The following is a 19,484-nucleotide window of genomic DNA, read 5'->3' as shown; positions in this document are numbered from 1 at the left end:
AAATATATTTCTCTCTCACACTCTCTTCCTCTGAACTCTTTTATATGAAATGCGATTAATGGTATCCAAACCTACTGTTTCTCTGAGTAAACACTTCTATTAAAAGGCAAACTTTTTCATTCAAAGGCAATTTAACACACAGTCACCATATTGAGCATTAGGATAACAAATCAGCGCTGACTCGTGAGGAGGAGAGAAGCCAGCATTCACTATTATAAACCTCATATTGCTCAAGGGCCGCAACCTGCCCTTCAGTTAAAGGGAAAGGCTGATCTAAAAGTGTTTTTACAAACCTGTATGACTTGTTCTTTCTTCCATTGATCACACAAAGAGATGTTAGGGTCTGACAGCCCAGGAAATTTTCACAGATGAAAATGCAAGGTGATTAAGACTGTCATTCTGCTTAACATCTTTTACATGCAAAAAAGAAAGTAGGTTTAGAATGACATAAGGGTGTCTTACTGATGGCCTAATTTTCATTTTTATCAGATGGTGTGATTCTCGGTCTGAAATATCATCTGAAAATCCTCTGAAATATCTGGTATCATGTTTGAGGAATGTGAATTTCCTCTTGATTGGAATGCAGACTGCAAAAAATAATTTCTAAACTGCATTTTAATCTTCTTGTACAATAAGAAAAAAATAATTCAACCTGTATTAATTCATTTAAAAAAATTACTGATTTTTTTTGTAACATGATCGCCATAGATAAGATTGTATAATGTTCCCATAATAGGAAGTCAATAGTGATACAGTAACTGGATAAAAATAATCTGTGTATGTTGCTTTTCAAGGAAGCTAATTCCTGTCATTAATCACATGCATGTCTTCAGCTGGTGGAACAACTCAAACAATAACTTAGAAACAGAAAGTATCCACCCATTTCTCAGTATATGGCATTGCTCAGCGTGTGATTCCATCAGACACAATGGCACACGGCGCAATGCTGCTGCTGCTGCTGCTGCTGCTGCTGCTGCTGAGCTTGGCTCTCGCTCTGGGACCAGCCGTAGGTTTCTATGGGGGTTCCATGACGTTCACACCTGGAAACAGATTTCCAGATGGATCAGTGGAGGTAAATCCAGTTTTGAAATTTTAGAACCTAATGAGTCTCATTTTAATTAGTCTATTTGTATTTTTTTTTTACTTGTACTATTTCTGTTTCATACAGAGCATGTAAAATGAAGCCATCTAAACTTAGATTGTGATTGCTTAATTTCCTGAAATTTCTCAGCTTGCTGTTGTGCGAAGCGATTTAATTTTATTATTATTTATATATTATAGTATAATATTTACAATTTGCTTTTATTTTTATATTTTTAGTTTTCACATTTTTTATTTTAATAGTAATTTTGTTATGTGCTTTTGACATTTTTATTTTATATATATATATATAATATATATAGTCCAAGTTTTTTTTCATCTAAGTTTTCATCTAATATTTATATTTTATTTCATCTTTACTTAAATTAATGATTTTTAAATTACTTTTTTAAAATAGTTTTAGTTAATAATAACAACACTGGTTATGTAATTCATGTAAAACATGTGACAAATTAATGATTTTTAAATTACTTTTTTAAAATAGTTTTAGTTAATAATAACAACACTGGTTATGTAATTCATGTAAATCATGTGACAACTAGCCCCGGTCTCCTCTATGTGTTTTTGGCAGATGCACTTTTACTACAGAGAGTCCAGTAGGGGTCCCTGTGTTTCTCAGGTTGACTGGATCTGTGAGAGTGGATCGTGTGGCATCCTCACTAGCACCGAACCTGTGGTGACAGACAGCACAGCTCAAAATCTGTGGTGCCAATCAGAGGTTCACATTGCCAGCAATGTCACTAGTAATGGTCCATTCATTCTGAGGTAGTTCTGATGCTGTTTTTATACAACACAACTATTATGCTCTGACTTAAGTTATTGATAACAGTCTTACATAATCACAAAATACACATAATAGATACAAATAAACGAATAAAATCCCACTAAAATTTGTATATGTTAAAGGATTGTCATTAAGTTCTGTAGTTAATGCATAAAGTGAATTATATATTCTCTCGTATTTAAACACATAACAATTAATGACATTATAAGTAAATGCACATGCATTTTATTAAATATCTCTATCAGCTCCTCTGGTTGCTGCTGGGAGGATAATGTTCATGGTGTCGGTGGATGGACGCTTCGCACTCATGTTGACACTGGCCGTCGATCTGACACTCAGTCTCCAAACAGATCCCCTGTTTCAGCAGCAATTCCAAACATAAGGTGCGTGCTTTTTAAAACGACATCATAAAAATGTATTAATACATATATTTTGCATTTGTATTTTCATTAACAGACAAATCCACTTCCGTAAATACATAATGCATCTTGCTGCATTGTCTTTTTGATAATACTCAGGATTCCTCAGAACTGCTTCCAGAACATTCATTTGCTGGCACATGATCCAGATAACGATGTTGTGAGATGCAGGTTTAATGACGCCAACTGCACAGTGTGCCATCAACATCGAAACATACATCTTTATCAGGTAACGTTTTCTAATGATAAACTCTTCAACTTGAAGAAAAACCTCAAATTGGAAGGGTAAATGCTTAGTTTTTAAAAAACTGATAAATTTCCACCACAACAAAAATTATGTTCCTTGCCCCTTTGACCTTTTAATTTGTATTTTGAATGTGTATGTGTGTGTGTTTTGTAGGAATCATGCACTTTGCACAGAGAAGATTCTCTGGATGTGGGTGTGCATGTGTTTGAGCTCTTGCTGGAGGATTATCCCGTTTCAAACATAACTCTGACTGACGAAAACGGGGTCTTCTCAGTCAGTAATGCATTCAATGACAGCAGTAACCCAACCGCTCTCAGTCAAGTGCCTCTGCAGTTTGCAGTTGAAAGTGAGTGAGAATCTCATTATCTGTTACGGGTCAAACAAAGGCTCTCCCACATGCAATAAAATAATTTAGGACGCTATATAACTTTTTAGAAGAAATTTACAGAAATCACAAAAATGGATTCAAATTAACTAAAAAAGTAAGAAATATTAAGAGCAATATCTTTATTTATTTATTTTAACATACAAAGTTTCACAATTGAAATTGAAAGGAATACCAGAAGTATTAATTTGGCAAAGTACACAGAAAATTTGGTGTAGAAACAACTTTCATTCAGAAATTGCTAGTATATTTTACAAACAATTACAAAGAAACGTTACGTTACACATTGATTAAAATGTGAAATTTTGATGTAGAAAAATGTACTCCAATAACCATTTCCAACTTCGAAAAATCTTTTCTTCTTTTTTTTTTTTTACAGTGTAAGAAATATTCAGAGCAATCTCTAAACTGTTTCATAAAATCCTGATGCAGTAATCACAAATGACTGGAAAAGTCATGGAAATATACTGTCCATGCAGAAAATACTTTGTTTTTGATTGAAGGTGTAATCTGTTGTTGAATGTATTTTTTTTAAATATAAAGAAAGAAAAATGGAAATCAAAAGTGCATGGGAAAGAACATAAACTAGATATACTGTAGCTACAGTATAATTTCACCAATATTCGAGACATCGATCACTTCCAGAAAAACAATAGACATTCATTTTTGTTTAATTGACCTGAACAACCGGTTTCTGTCATTTGTGAGAATGCGTGTGATTAGCAAGAGCCAAAACAATGCAAGACATGTCAAAAGAAAAATTGTGGATAAACAGGTTTGGTTTGGCTTTTGTTAATTGTATCAGAACACGTAATTAAAAGCAGAAGAAACTGATGCTGCACTTACAATAAATGTTCGTCTGTTGTGAATTGTGTAGCACTGATACTGTGTTTGTGCATTTCTGTGTATTTAAACATACTCTACACACCATCTTGCAGTTCTTCCACCATCTCAGGGTTGTGTACCAGGCGTGAACAAACCAAGTTTCTTGACACCAACTCCTTTACATGGAGATGTGCATCATGCCGCTGTGGGAGAGGTGTATGAGATCACCCTGCGAGCACAGATCTCAGACAACAGGTCTGAATAATGTTTTGTGTTTCTTAAACAAAACTAGAATCACAGTATTTCTCTTAAATATTTGTTAAGCCAGCGTTTTGTTATCTGCAACCTCCAGATTTGATTGCATTTTGCTTATTGGTGGCAGTCATAATTTTCATTGCATTTCTAAGTGGCGTGATTTTGATGAGCAGACGAATTTAACTGAATTCCATTTTATATCACTAGATCAAGTTGGAAAGAATACCTTGACATGCTCAACTGACAATGTTTGCCGAATCAGGTTTTTCATTTGTCTGCCGCTTGAGTTAATGCTGTCTGATCTTTCTGTTCCTTCTGTCTGTGTAGCATCTTTGACTTCCAGGTCAGTGGCCCCTCTAATATGTCTAAGACCCTGACAAGTGAGAGTAATGGAGTTTTGGAGGCAACACTGACTTGGACTCCACAGAAGACGGATTTGTACCGTCGTGTACCTGTGTGTTTCGCAGCAGAGACGCTTCACAGGTAAAATGGGGTCTGTATTTATATTCACTGGTTATTTTTGTTCTCTGCATAGTTTCTTAAGAGTTCTTGTCTGTCTTTAGCAGTCAGTCAGAAATGAGGTGCATCATTGTGGCTGTGGCAAAAGCAAGGGTTCTTTCAGGTAAATACATTAGCAGAAACATCTTTTACGTAAGGATTTGAATACAGATACGAATGCTTAAAGGGTTAGTTCACCCAATAATGAAAATTCTGTCATTTTAACTGTGTCACTTGTGGACACGCGTCCACAAGTGACGCAGTAGAGACCAAAATGTGGAATAAACTCATTATTTTTATTTTGTTTTTCGTAGCTTCGTAACTTTACAGTTGAACCACTGATGTCACACTGACTACTTTGTCAATCATCTTGGTACTTTTCTGGACCTTGAACGTGGTAGTTACCTTGCTGTCTATGGGAGGGTCAGAGAGCCCTCAGATTTCATCAAAAATATTTTAAATTATGTTCCGAAGATGAACGAAGGTCTTACGGGTTTCGAACAACACGAGGGTGAGTCATTAATGACAGCATTTTCATTTTTGGGTGAACTAGCCCTTTAATACTGGGTTTGTTCACGAACGAATCCATTTTTCAAATAATCTTTTAATTAAGTGAATGAATCAATGATACGTTTTATTCACTTAAGTTTCTTCCTTTTGAAGCACGTACCTGCCAAACGTTCTGACGTTCTCACATTGTTCATTCAGTTCGTTCTGTGATGTGTTAAAATGTTGGATGACACTACAATGACGAAAGAATGTTAAAGTCATAATTTATTTAGGCTATAAGCTACTTTGTTGTCATTTGTAGAGAAAATGATGCTTTAACGCTCTTTCTAGAATTCTTTACTTTAATACATTTGCAGACAAGCAAATGTAATAAAGTACAAAATGACTCGGTCGTCAACATCTCAAGGACTCTAAACCTGTTTTTAATGAATCGGTTGACTGAATAAATCTTAAAAAACAAAAATCTCTCATTAAACACAAATACTAGGCTATATTTGCTCATCGCCACCTACTGACATTACGATGTAACACAGAAAGAGCCACTGAACGATTCAGTGAACGAATCTTTTTGGTGAGTGACTGCGGATAAATCGAATCATCACCACCAACACTAGTAAATGTTTAGAGCATTTGAATAGACTTAACTTGTACATTGTGTTGTTGTGGCAGTTCAATACCTCGGTACTCAAGCAAGTTTCCTTTAAATGTATTAAACCAGGTGTGTGATTATTCATGCAGGTAGTGAGAAAAACAGTCAGATTAAATGCCATATCCAATAGAATGCAGTGAGTTCTGAATTGCTCTTGTGTTCGTTGTGCAATTCTTGCGTATCTAGATGTGTTTGCATTCACATAATTGTGTAAATTATGTTTAATGCCTTGGTGTTTTTTATGATTTAAATGCAGGTTACATAAAAATACACCAGAATCGTGATTTAATGAATGAATCATATTTTTCAAGGTGAAGCAAAGGTCATCTGTGATGATAACAGTATCAGCATTGTAGTCAGTAAAGCCTCCATGGATGGAATCGACCAGAACTGGCTCCAACTGCGAGACCCCACCTGCTCCCTTACCTCCAATGATACCCACATCCTGGGCACGATGTCCCTCAACACCTGTGGCACTACGATGGATGTATGACAACTACGTATTATGTTCTTCGAAGTTAAATATTTGAATATTGCATTGAAGCCCCTTTCATTCTCTTACTTTTTCTCTCTTTTTTCTTTGGTTTCAACACCAATCAGGACTCTGGAGATTTCATCGTCTTCAAAAACGAGATCAACTCCTTTGAGAACCCGAATGCTGTCATCACCAGACGCAATCAAGTTAAATTCGGCTTCTCCTGCCAGTATCCCAAAATGGCCAGTGTCTCCAACCGCTACGTTAACCATAAATCTGACTACATCTTCACTGAATCCAGTTTCGGCACGTTTGGTTACTCGTTTGAAGTTTTCACCGACAGCAGCTTCAACAGTCAGGTAGATCCCAGCCTGTATCCGGTGCAGGTTCAGCTGATGGACCAGATCTACATGGGCATTGACGCTCATACTGCTCTACCAGAGGTCACTCTTTTCGTTGAGTCCTGCAGAGCCACTCCAGAAGACAATCCATTCAGTGCCGTCTTTTATGACATCATCAAAGATGGGTGAGACTTTATCGTGAACCAGATTTGGACATTTTTAGAAGAAAAGAATAGGATGTTGCCCATTTTATGGTCCTCCAGCCATAAGTATGAGCAATAGAATGCACTAATGAAAGAGTAAGTGGGCCTGTAATTAACACCAGAAGTTTATTCATTATATTCCAAGCTTGTCATTGGTAATGCTTAAAACACTGCAGGAACTTGGCAAAATTAAAGGCTCACTAGATTAAGCTTTTGGGCTACTAACAAAAAGGTTTCAGGTTCAAGCCCTAGGCTGTCTCCTTCACGGTCGGCCTACAAGGCTTTGTTGAACCTCACAATGGCTTTCCTCAGAGCCATTTATCACTGTGGTTTACCTAAGGTGTGGTTTAGTAATGTGAAAAGTAAGTGTGAAGCTAAAGATTGATGCTTGTATTTGTGCACCTGAAGCCTTTTTCAGTGCTAAACACTTGTTTACACTGTATTAGTGAAAGAAAATGATTTGTCGTTCATTTAATTACAAGGTCAAGTTACTCACAGCTTAATCCGCACAAACTTGATCTGCTGAGAGATCTTAAAATAGCGATTTTTAAGTTATTAAAACTTTTATTCAACAAGGATGCAATAAATTGATCAAAAGTGACAGTAAATACATTTATAACGTTACAAATGATTCCTATTTCTAAAATAAATGAATAAATGAATAAAATGCTGTTCTTATAAACTTTCTATTCATCAAAAAATCCTGAAAAAAAAAAATGTTTTATGAAGTAGCACAACCATTTTCAAGTGTTTCTTGAGCAGCAAATCAGCATATTAGAATGATTTCTGAAGGATCATGCGACACTGGAGACTGCAGTAATGATGCTGAAAATTCAGCTTTGATCACAGGAATTAATTATATTTTAATATTTTCAAATAGAAAACAGTTATTTTAAATTGTAATATGTCACAATATTACTGTATATTTTGGAATTTTCTATCAAATATACGCAGCCTTGGTGAGCATAGACTATTCAGTAGTGTACTGTGCATAAACCTTTCACAGTTTATCAAGGAACAATGAGTATATTGTGTTGGATTTCATTTTGAAAAAGTAATGCACAATTCCAATTTTCCTAATATAGGCAATACTAATGAAACTGAAGAGTGATAGACGTCAGAAGTCATTCATTTCTTTGATTGTGTTATTTCAGGTGTATTATGGATGATACAGTTATGGCTTACCCAAGCGTTTCCACAAAGTATGACTTTCAGATCCAAGCTTTCAAGTTCACAGGAGGCTTTGATGAGGTACGACACATTTGCATAACAATGACTGTGTAAACTGTGTTTAGCAGGAACATTTCACGAAAATCATTTGAAATCACGTTGACAGGTGTACATTAGCTGCTCCGTGATCCTGTGTGCAACAGACAGCTTAAACTCCAGATGTGCCCAAGGCTGCCTAAGTCAAGCTGCACGCAGACGTAGACGAGATGTGAGCCAAGAAACTGCCAGGCACTACATCACCCAGGGTCCCTTGCGTGTGGCACGACAGACTCATAATGCTGGTATATGAATATGGTTTAATAGAATAGTTAACTGAGAGTGACTGTGGTATTATTTCGGTGACACTTTATAAGGTTCCATTCTTAACATTAGTTCATGCATTAACTAACATTGAGTAATATATTTCTTGTGGTATTTATGCATCGTTTGTTAAAGGAATTTTTCACCCAAAAATTTGCTGAAAATTTAATCACACTCAGGCCATCCAAGATGTGAGCTTGTTTCTTCATCGGAACAGATTTGGAGAAATGTAGCATCACTTGCTCACCAATGGATGCTCTGCAGTGAATGGGTGCCGTCAGAGTGAGAGTCCGAACAGCTGATAAAAACATCACAATAATCCACAAGTAATCCACACCACTCCAGTCCATCAATTAATGTCTTGTGAAGCGAAAAGTTTTGTGTTTTTAAGAAACAAACTCATCTACATTGTGGATGGCCTGAGGATGAGTTCATTTTGAGCACATTTTCATTTTTGGGTGAACTATTCCTTTAATTAATGTTAACAAATGGGACTTTAGTGTAAAGTGTTACCATGATTTCTATGCCATAATCTTTGATTTAACTCTGTTGCTCTTTCATTTTGTAGCATCAAATGACGGTGGATTTCTACACATCAGCACAAGCACCGGGGTCTTTGCAGGACTCTTTGTTGTCTCCATTGCAGTGTTGGTGGGGATGTTGGTATATAATGTCAGAAAAACAAGACCTATTGACCGCATGCATCTACTGTCCACTTTCTGAGATCCTTTAGTGGCCACTTTGAGTAGACGCACAAGAAACTACATCCTTTCAGACTATAAATTGAAGTTCTAGCGTATCTCATACATGAGCAGTAAATGAACAGTTTTTTGAGGTAAATGGTATAATCGCACAACAATGATCTTTGGTGTGGCTGGTATTGTCCTAATTCTTTCAACATATCTTTTTTTCCCACTTATTTCCTTCTTAACTTTCAGACAACATGCCTCACTGAACATAACACACTTATAGGGATGTATAATTATTGGAGAAACGTGAACTTTTACTCACAATACTGAGAATGAGATGGCATTACAGTGCTGTTGGAAGAACATAAACATTTACAAATGAATGTTGGTTTTAAAATAAAATGCACATTTAAGGATTTATTGTGTTGTGGTCATTTGCCAAAATACACTCTTTAGTCCATGTTGTGAGCAGAACGTGTAGTTCAGTCATTATTGTATGTACTGCTTTACTTTTAGTCATTATAAGATATGGATTTCGAAGAGTTCAGCTCACATATAAAACTGAAACAATGAAGTTAAACTATATAGTACTTTTCACACACACTTTTGAGAAAATATAAGCCACACATCACCCAAAAGAGCAAAATTAGAAAAGAATTACTAAAACTTTCACTAAAATTATTTTTTAAAAACTATAATAGTATCTCAATTATACTAAAATAACCCTGTCCATAACAAAGTAATATAATCTGCAATAAACCAGTTCCAATTGCAATCTTTCAGATTACAAGAAAACAATAGCATTTAAACTTACTTTGTATTTTTCATATTTTTTAATTTCATTTTTCTCATGGGCCAATTTAAGTTAGGAAAAGGGCACATTTTATTAAAAATATTCACATTTATCTAAACTAACTAACAATTAAAAATGTAATAAAATTAATCTAGATGTTTATCTAGATTATCACACATCAAAGCTAGAGCAGCATTTCATTTATTGTCTTCATGAATGTGGTGCTTCATTAAGTTTATGAAAACAAAATAAAAAATAGGCCAACATTATAATTATTCTCAGCAACAAACCTCTTTAGTGATTAAATCCTATAAGAAATTGTCATCTCAAAAACAATCTTGCATTCATGTCACCTAGATCAGATGACTTATGAGAAAGCAAAACTTTCTGCTGGAAAAAATGAAGAGAAAAATATGCTGCAGAAGCTGCAGGACAGGAAGTGCAAATACTCTTTAAAGTAAATCACCTATCAATGTCCCTAAATGACAGAGTTTTAATCACTTTTTTCTATAGACCCACTTTATCTCAGCATATTAGTGAATGCAGTTTTATATGTTAAAGTCATATGAATTAAATGATTTACCGTCATATGCAAAAAAAAAATGCATTATATGGTATTTGCTAGTGAAGTAAAAGGAAACATAAGAGGATTAAATAATAAAATGAAATAAAACCCTACAAAATTTTAGCTTTTATTTTTTATTATAGATTCAGTTGACATTTTACTCATAAACTTTTATTAGCAGTAAGACACACATAAACAAATAAATGCATTTGATAAAAACGTCGTTGACATCACTGTAATTTTTTTTTTTTTTTTTAAGTAAATACAACAAAGACCATTGGAGTACGTTTTACAAATATATATACTGTGTATGTATGTATATATATATATACATATATATATATACATATATATATATATATATACTATTTCAGTCTTTCCAATTTAAATGTGTCAGTTGCTGTTTCTTTGTAATTAATTGTGAAATTTCTGACTGATTTTTTTATTTATTTTTTTCCAGTGAAAAGTTTATTTATGACCTTCCCTAACATCATGGTACTGTATCAAATGTCAGATGTCATCTACAATTAATATATAAAAAGTTTTATAGTTTAATTCTTGAGGAAGAAACTAATTGTCACTGTTGCCATAGAGGCTCTCATTTATCTTTAGTCAGGTGTTTTGAGATAATTATACTTAATTAAACCAATGCACTTAAAAGAGACATTCAACCATACAGATGCCATAAGACATGCCGTCATGGAATGACTTTAAATAGCAACCAACTTCACTACACACCCATCAATCACCGTTTACAACACAAAGATTTACATTTTAGATTGGCAAGCGGGTGGAAAAAACACCCAAGTAAAAGACGCAAAAAATGCTTGATCATTGCAAAGATAACAAGGTAAAATTTCCTTTACAAGTTTCTTAAATATCCAAGCAAAGGAAATCTATGACAAAACTGGGTATAACAGATTCATGTATCAGCAGTTCATTTGAAAGATGGGATTATTTGACTAGAAGAGAGAAGTGATTACAGTATTACAGATATATTACAGTGATTTAGTATAACTATTTTCACTCAGAAATTGCTAGTAAATTTCACAAACAGTTACAAAGAAATGGCAAGTAATTAAACATGAAATTTTAAAGTAGAAAGACTGAAATAGTGTAGTTATTTTTGTTATTTTAGAAATGTTTCCTTGACAACTAGCTAAAATAAATAAGCTGAAGGGTTTTTTTAAATATGTGTTTTAATTCATTTAATGCTTAGTTCAAGTGACTTTTTAAAATATGTTTTACTTTCAGTTTTAGTTAACTATAATAATCCTAACAATATGCTGTCTCACTTCGCATATTAAGAAAAACAACAACTAAAAATGTGTAAATTAAGTCAGAATGTCATTTTTTTCATTAAACAAGCATTATATTTAGCTGTCATCATACAAACATATTTGACAGCTAGAATGCGGCAACTGAACAATCAGAATCAAGTATTTCAGAGATTATAAATATTGATATTATTTGTTATAGTGTTATTCCAGGTCATTTTCCATTGATTTCCTCTTGGATATTGCTCTTACACCAAACCCAAGGCAAACTCTGCCACTGCTTCCAAACCATGTTTTACATCGAGATTTATATTTATTTAAAAAAAAGACAAAGTGTCATATTTCTTTTGAATCTTAACAGTTGGTTTTCTTAACACAGATATGGAGATTTACTGTCTAAGATCTGAATATGTTTTATTCACCCTCATGTAAAACTGATGATTGACATAATGAGCACAGTCCAAACTCCAAAAACATGAGCTGCAGATCAATTAAAAGGAAGTTCGGCATCAGTTACTAGTTGTACGGTAATTCATTTGCTCAACTAGCTCAACTGGTTCATTTTTCTTTCAGGGTGTCATGTGTTCCCGTAAACCTTATTTCTGACATGATCAACAGACCATGATCATTCAGATCTTTGATATTCTGAAAACAAAAATAAAAAATCATTTCAAAGACAACGCCTCTTTAAAACAAAACCAAAGAGTCAGATGCAAGTTTGTGGTTGCATTCTTTCGTACATGCAATTGAAATGTTTGTGCAAATAATAAAAATAAAGTGCAAAAAAGTGCATATATTTGTATATGCTATATATGCTATATTAACGTATTTCACTTGTATACAGTATGCATGTATATGCTATATTAACATATTTCAGTTTTAATAAAAAACTTGTGGTCACAATGGTGTGTCTAACCACAAAGATGTGAAAAGAAAATGTACATGCCAATAAATCATTAGCAGTAATTAAACCAAGATGAGTATTCTGTGTTTTCCTTTTCTGGAATTCATGACTGTCATTTCCTCCATCAGATACAATAAATCAGAAACCTGTTCCCAGATGCAGAAGACATCGGTTCTGATCAGGATGTCTCATTGCTGAAACGTAAGGACCTAACAATTTCTAGTGCAGGATCCCTCAGACTTTCTATTATTCTACGTCTCTTCTCCTTTTCAGGGCAATCACTGCCCTCTATCATCACTGTGGCCTGTTCAAGCCAATACTCAACTTGTTCCTCTCCCATTGGGGTAGGGGTGATACCAGAAAACACTCGAAGTCGACAATAACTGTGACTCTCAACCATACTTCTGTTAGACTGCCTCATCACTTCAGCCATAGCATGAATGAAGAATTCTTCAGTACCTTTAGCAGGTGCTGGGGTAGCTACATAATCTTGGAGGTCAGCAACTGTTTTACCTTCAGCTTGCAAGAAATTCTGTAGCTTGCCAACAAAGTCATCTGACGCATCTGACGAATCAGGCCTTGGATCAACCACCACTATGTGCCAAACAGTAGTATCATCATCACTCCTCACTTCAGGAGGAACGATCTGTGGTGTTATTTCTTCTCTACATTCACATAGAACCAGCAAACCTCCTGCTTCAACACTGTAGGTCCTTCCTCTTACTCAACCCCAACAGCGCACAGTTTGCATCAATTCTTCAATTTGGCTTATGCTGACATCCTCTGCGACCCCAGCAATCAGTATAGCATGAGCTGGATCAAGTCCTTCTCCTTTACACCAACTACTGAGTGTATCTTGGTATTTTTTTGTACAATACAGGCTCCATGATAGTTCTCATAAATGAAAACAAAGAAATTTAGATGCAACTGGACATCCTAGATAACCACAAATTTATAAAACCCATCCCAGCGGTGCCTCCATTTTGTGTAACACCCCCTTCCTGCCACTGGGAATTTTATGGGTGATGCCCAGGTTCTTTAATATAATAGGTTTAATTTGTTTAAATTCATGCTTATTAGGTTATTGCATAGGTTATTATTCACAAAGTACTCAATTATATTATAAGGAAATAAAATTCACAGGCCCAACAGTTTAGGTTCTCTCGAAGTGTAACTTTATACAACATTAACATAAACTTTACTTACAAATATAAAACCGTAACAAATTCTGCAGCAGGGGCTACACATTTATTTGCATTTCACATGTATACATTTATGCATTTGGCATTATGTTTTTTTATTTTTTGAGGCAGGATGTTAGACTGGTTGCTTACTCAAAATATACACTCTCAGAAAAAGGTACAAAAGCTGTCAAATAGGCAGTACCTTTTCAAAAGGTATAAATATGTAACATAAAGGTTCTAATATGTACCATTTAGGGGTAAATAAGGAACAAATGTAAAACTTTTTAAAGGGTATCACCCCAGTGACAGTTTTTGTACCTTTGTGCATTCATCTAATTCAACCTTCTTCATTACGCACGCCTGAATAGTCTTTATAAGGTTGTTAAAAGTTAAATAGAGTTGAATGAACTACCACTTTAAAGGGGTCATCTGATGCCCATTTTCCACAAGTTGATATGATTTTTTAGGGTCTTAATGAAAAGTCTATAACATACTTTGGTTAAAATTTCTCAATGGTAGTGTGAAAAACACCCTTTTTACCTTGTCAAAATCAGCTCTGCAGAAATCAACCCATTTTTTTGCATGTTGCTTTAAATGCTAATGAGCTTTGCTGACCCCGCCCCTCACCCTAAGTTGGCTTGTCAACCGCCATAAAATCGTACAAGAAGAAGAAGACCCCGTCACCCCGCCCCTCTCTTCTGTGGGGTGACGAACCATGCTCTGAGAGACTGTTTACTTTAGCCGCATTTAGCCGCAAAACTTGCTAGCTAGCACGTTATTAGGAACAGCGATTGCCAAGATTCATAAAATACCCTTTATACTCACGTCTGCTGTAAGTGAAGCTGGATCACGAATGATTATGAAAAATTAAATACTTTAATTAAAAGTTATAAACTGTTTTTAACTCAACTGAATTCTGAATAGCATATTTCTGCCATGCATACTACATAAATAATTTCTGGCAGATATAAAGCTATGGCAGTAAGAGTAACAAGAGTAGAATTGTATGTTATTCCAAATTCAGCCATTGTCTGTGGTAAAAATAAAAACTGCTTCTGGTTGTTTTGGTGTGCCATGCTCTGTAGCACCTACCAGAGGGCAGGAGTTCAAAGAGGTTGTGCTTTTGGTGTGATGTCTTTGTTTTGTTTTGTTTCAGTATGTAGTTTTGTTTTTAGTTGCCTTCTTAAACAAAAAAAAAAGACTGTTAGAGAGGAACACGGGGCATGATGGCCTGTCATTGTAAAATTGCAAAGAAATTTTGGAACATGGTTGTGCACAATTAAAGTTTCTCAATGTTTTATTGTTGTGTTTTTTTGTCATCTAGAATCATTGATGTCATCATTAGTGGACCACTGAACAGCACAAAGTACAAAACCACCACTGGGGAATATGTGATCTACTGGACACCAACTGCAGAAAACTATGGCCAACACTTTCCATTTTGCTTCATCGCAGAAGGACAATACAGTATGTTTACTAAGTAAATGTACTTTAAAAAATTTTTAGCCAGTTTAAAATCACATTATGAGAAACACCTTTCTATTTTAAGGTTTGATATTTTCCACTCTGAGATGAGGTGCGTTGTTGCAAAGGTGAATGCAGAAGGTGTGTAAATCAGTTTATCAATTCAATTTATTTAATTCCTTTTTTATGATATTGCAGACCCAAATAATAATGGCATTCATGAGTGACATGAAGTAAATTAACTTATGAATTAAAAAATAGGTAATTAAATGAATTATATTAAATCAAAATTGACATTCTGTGGCTTTTAGTCCATGTCTATTATCATCTGTATGCTAGTGTGCACCTAAAGGTTGACAAAATTAACCTTTAGCAAATAAACACATTTAAAATGTACAATATTTATCTACTTGGGAAACCAGACCACAAGTATTGTTGACTCATCTTGTACTACACATTTGTTCCTGTTCATTTGATGTTGTTGTTGTTCAAATTTCTTGCTCTGATGAAATATGTACATTTGCATGTTATTAATGTTATTTTCAGGACCTGTGGCGCATGTAACCTGTACTCAAAACTCAATGTCAGTGACAGTTGAGAGATCCTCCATCAAAAACCTCCATGGTGACCACTTGAGACTGATAAATCCGTCTTGTCGGGTTTACACCAACCGTACCTACGTGTTCACCAACACACTTCTAAATGAATGTGGCACTCAGATTGAGGTGAGCAGTTTTATAATCAACATATACAATCAAAATTAACAATCAGATCCTGTGAATTCCAGAGCTTAACTATTTCACAACTTCTGTTTCTTTATAGGAGAACAATAATGAACTCATCTTCAAGAATAAAATCATTACATTCGATGATCCCAGGGACATTATAACCAGAAAGAATAAGCTAGAAATTGAAATCCTGTGCAAGTACCAGAAAAGAACCAACGTTACGCTGGAGTTTGATACTCACAGACCACCAATCATCATCTCAGAAAAAGGTTTTGGCACATTCAACTATCAGTTTGAGTTTTATGTTTCTGAAAATTTCCACACCAGCAGGGGTTCAGAATCTTACCCGCTTGAGTACGATGTGGGCGATAAGATCTACATGAAGATCGAGCCCGTCACTCCAGTCCTAAACACTGAGATCTTCCTCGAGTCGTGTGTGGCTACACCTTACGATAATCCCAATTACCCAATCTCCTATCCCATCATAAAGAATGGGTGAGATTCTACAAACGTTATTGATCATTTACACTTTTTACTTATGCCAATGTTACACGTTACACTTGTCTTATCAGTTTGTCACAAATTAATCATGTGCTTTTCCGTATTTCATATCTTAATATTTTAAAATGTAATTTATTCCTGTGATCAAAGCTGAATTTTCAGCATAATTACTTCAGCATAATTACTTCAGCATAAGACACTTAGTCTTCAGTGTCACATCCTCCTTCAGAAATCACTCTAATATGCTGATTTGCAGCTCAAGAAACATTTCTTATTATTATCAATGTTGAAAACAGTTTTGCTGCAAAAAAAATTGTGTGGAAACATGATAATGTTTTCAGGATTCCTTGCTGTATGTCAAAAGAACAGCATTTATTCAAAATAGAAATCTTTACTGTCACTTTAACCCCTTAACTGTCACCCCCCATTTTTTTAAATAGGCATGAAAGTGCACTATCCAAACTTAAATTGTTGTAATTTATAAACACTTTGTAATACAGACCTCAGGTTGGTCTCTTTTTAAAGAAGAACATCAGCAGATTATTGCACAAGAAATTTTTTAAAACATTAAAGTACCAAAAAGTTATAGAAGTTTAAATATACTGTAAATAAAATGCACTATATTAATTATATTTTTTTATATAATAAATATTTTACATAACAGGTTTTACTCTAAAATTGGTATAAAATTAAAGCCTTATGTCTAAATAAGTTATGTTCCAAATTTGAAGTTGATATGAAAAAAATGAGGTTCCTGTGAGATTTTATTTAGGGCGTTATACCACAAAGAGCCCCCGGGTGCCATCCAAACTCCATTGAATTTTTTTAATGCATTTTTCTGTCACAAATGTCTAGATTTCTCTGTCAATATTAATTCTCAAAATAACCACCAAATATGGAATCATGAGACTCAGACCTTTCCAATGATATGTTTTTTGTCAAGATTATAAAAAGGTTTGATTGTAAAAGACCTGTAATGTATTTTGTAATATGACACTTGACACTGCCCACTAAGGGGGAGGAGACGGCCAAAAGATTTTAAAGTACCATTTCCATGGTAACGCAATGTCCGATTTCAAAATGGTTTTCACAGGAAGAATCTTGGGCTTCTAAGCTTTCAAATGATATATCATTTATGATGATTACTAAAATATTTGATCGAGAAAAAGGACAACAACAAAAAGAGCGCCAAGCGTCTCACAGGTGGGACGGTGACAGTTATTAAAGAATATAAAGTGTATTTGCCAAATAAAAATATTAATTTCTTAAAAAGAAATTACTAACCCCACATTTTTGGTTGATTGATTAATTAATTAATTATCTGGGCGCAATATGTTACATACAAATGCGAGGGTGATGTATTAGTAAAAACTGAAATTTTAAATAGAACACACTTTTTATTTTTATATGTGAATGGAACATTTTACAACAAATCTTTGGTCGCCCCTAGCTTGCGTTTGTCATTTTTTATTATTGTTTGATTTTTAATAATATTTAAAAAATGTCATCTTTCATTCTGACGGCAAATGGTCTAGTGACACTGTGTTTAATATGTGGTGAAGTTTTGCTGTCATGCAGTTGCATTAAGGGCTGCTAACATGTTTTAAGTGTTTTTCTGAAAGTGAGGTTTCTTCTCATATACTCTGATATAGACTCCATAAGAGAATACAGCACATCTCTACAAGTAAAATAAAATAGAAATATTTCTGTTTAACCCTGTCTTCTGTCACTGTCTCTTATCTTTTCGTCTTCCTCACTTCCCTCTCTAGGTGTTCATCAGCTGCTCAATCATCATATACCAGGCGAACAATCCCAACACCCGCTGCTCTCAGGGCTGCGTCAACAGCACAGTCGCTCCACCGTCCCACCACCATCACAAAAGAGAGGCTCCCATCCAGAGCGCCAGTCACTTCATCTCCCAGGGGCCCCTGCGGCTGAAGAGAAGTGCATCACGTAAGACATCTCGTTCATTAGCTTATGTAGCAGATGACTGTATACTAAACAAATGGTGCTAACCGTTTCAACCTTTACTCACATTTCAGAGGTCACCGTAAGCCCGGGACTGAGTCTAAACCTTGTTGTCATCGCTATTTGTCTCGTGGCAACAGTTGCCATGGTGTGTGGAGTGATCGTCTACAGAGCCAGAGGGCAAAGGATCAGATACAAACCTGTGCCATCGCACGAGTTTTAGTCATGTCAGCTCTGTTTTTTATTTTTCAAAGCATAATGCTTTATTTTTCCTGTGAAAACAGAGAATTAGCAAGAGTGCAATTATTGGTGTGCTTTCAAAAAGCTGTGATGGGAATCCCTGGTCAAAGTGTGTTTTTCTTTCTTTTGTAATCATTTTCAGTAAAGTAATGTGAGTTTAAAACAGATTGGGAATATATCAGCGGTCACAGTTCTCACTATTAACTAACAATTAACTATGACTATATATATATATACAGTGGGTACGGAAAGTATTCAGGCCCCCTTAAATTTTTTACTCTTTGTTATATTGCAGCCATTCGCTAAAATCATTTAAGTTAATTTTTTTTCCTCATTAATGTACACACAGCACCCCATATTGACAGAAAAACACAGAATTGTTGACATTTTTGCAGATTTATTAAAAAAGAAAAAAACACATGCTGTGTGGTATCGGCATTTGGTATCGGGGCATTTTAACGAGTACAGGAGCTCAGTATCGGTATCAGTGCATCCCTAATAACGAGATTAAAATATTTTAACACAGTTAACGCACCGACAGTTAACGCACTGGCCTTGCCCCCAAATCTGTACGTCATCTTACATTTCATACAGTTGACTGTTGACAAATATGATGTAGGGCAACAACTCCATAAATGCAGTTATGCCCTAAAATTCAAGATATGGGTGCAAAAAATGTTTTTGTCTCATATTTATATCATACAATATCGATATCACACGAGCAGGGAGAGCAGTAGGCTATAACACAAGTGCTGTTTTTGACCCGAATATCAGAGTTTAAATGCGATTTTATACAACAGTTCAGTAAGAAGTTGATATTCTGTTATATTTTAAACACAATATTATGTATTATTGCTCAATTTTGCAAAGAATATATTTCCTTTAAAGCCACAGCAGAACTGTTGTGTGTCTCTGAGCAACACAGCGGTGTTTAGTTTCTGAATGAATC

General features: G+C 34.9%; 2 protein-coding genes across 3 annotated transcripts; both read left to right on the top strand.

Moving 5' to 3' along the window:
- Positions 1-793: 793 nt before the first annotated feature.
- LOC107662863 (CUB and zona pellucida-like domain-containing protein 1) lies at positions 794-9,312 on the top strand. Of its 2 annotated transcripts, none has more exons than XM_016452976.1 (13): positions 794-1,072; positions 1,673-1,866; positions 2,131-2,268; positions 2,404-2,533; positions 2,705-2,897; positions 3,875-4,016; positions 4,344-4,499; positions 4,583-4,638; positions 5,985-6,160; positions 6,274-6,674; positions 7,847-7,943; positions 8,029-8,203; positions 8,791-9,312. In XM_016452976.1, the coding sequence occupies exons 1-13, from the start codon at positions 929-931 to the stop codon at positions 8,943-8,945; spliced, it is 2,157 nt and encodes a 718-aa protein (XP_016308462.1). In that variant the 5' UTR covers positions 794-928; the 3' UTR covers positions 8,946-9,312. The 2 variants fall into 2 exon arrangements, with proteins under 2 accessions (XP_016308462.1, XP_016308460.1); XM_016452974.1 differs by having other exon boundaries at positions 4,580-4,638.
- A 4,163-nt stretch (positions 9,313-13,475) lies between these two features.
- Positions 13,476-18,646, top strand: LOC107662852 (CUB and zona pellucida-like domain-containing protein 1). The gene is made up of 8 exons (XM_016452967.1): positions 13,476-13,483; positions 14,959-15,100; positions 15,182-15,239; positions 15,645-15,823; positions 15,921-16,321; positions 17,954-18,011; positions 18,097-18,280; positions 18,370-18,646. Exons 1-8 carry the CDS (start codon positions 13,476-13,478, stop codon positions 18,516-18,518), a joined length of 1,179 nt encoding a protein of 392 aa, XP_016308453.1. The 3' UTR covers positions 18,519-18,646.
- Positions 18,647-19,484: the final 838 nt, after the last annotated feature.

This window comes from Sinocyclocheilus anshuiensis, unplaced genomic scaffold (assembly GCF_001515605.1).
Source record: "Sinocyclocheilus anshuiensis isolate Anshui unplaced genomic scaffold, SAMN03320099.WGS_v1.1 scaffold739, whole genome shotgun sequence".
In the NCBI taxonomy this organism is placed as follows: Eukaryota; Metazoa; Chordata; class Actinopteri; order Cypriniformes; family Cyprinidae; genus Sinocyclocheilus; species Sinocyclocheilus anshuiensis.
Note: the sequence above shows the minus strand (reverse complement) of the source record. Positions and strands in the feature narration are given on the sequence as shown.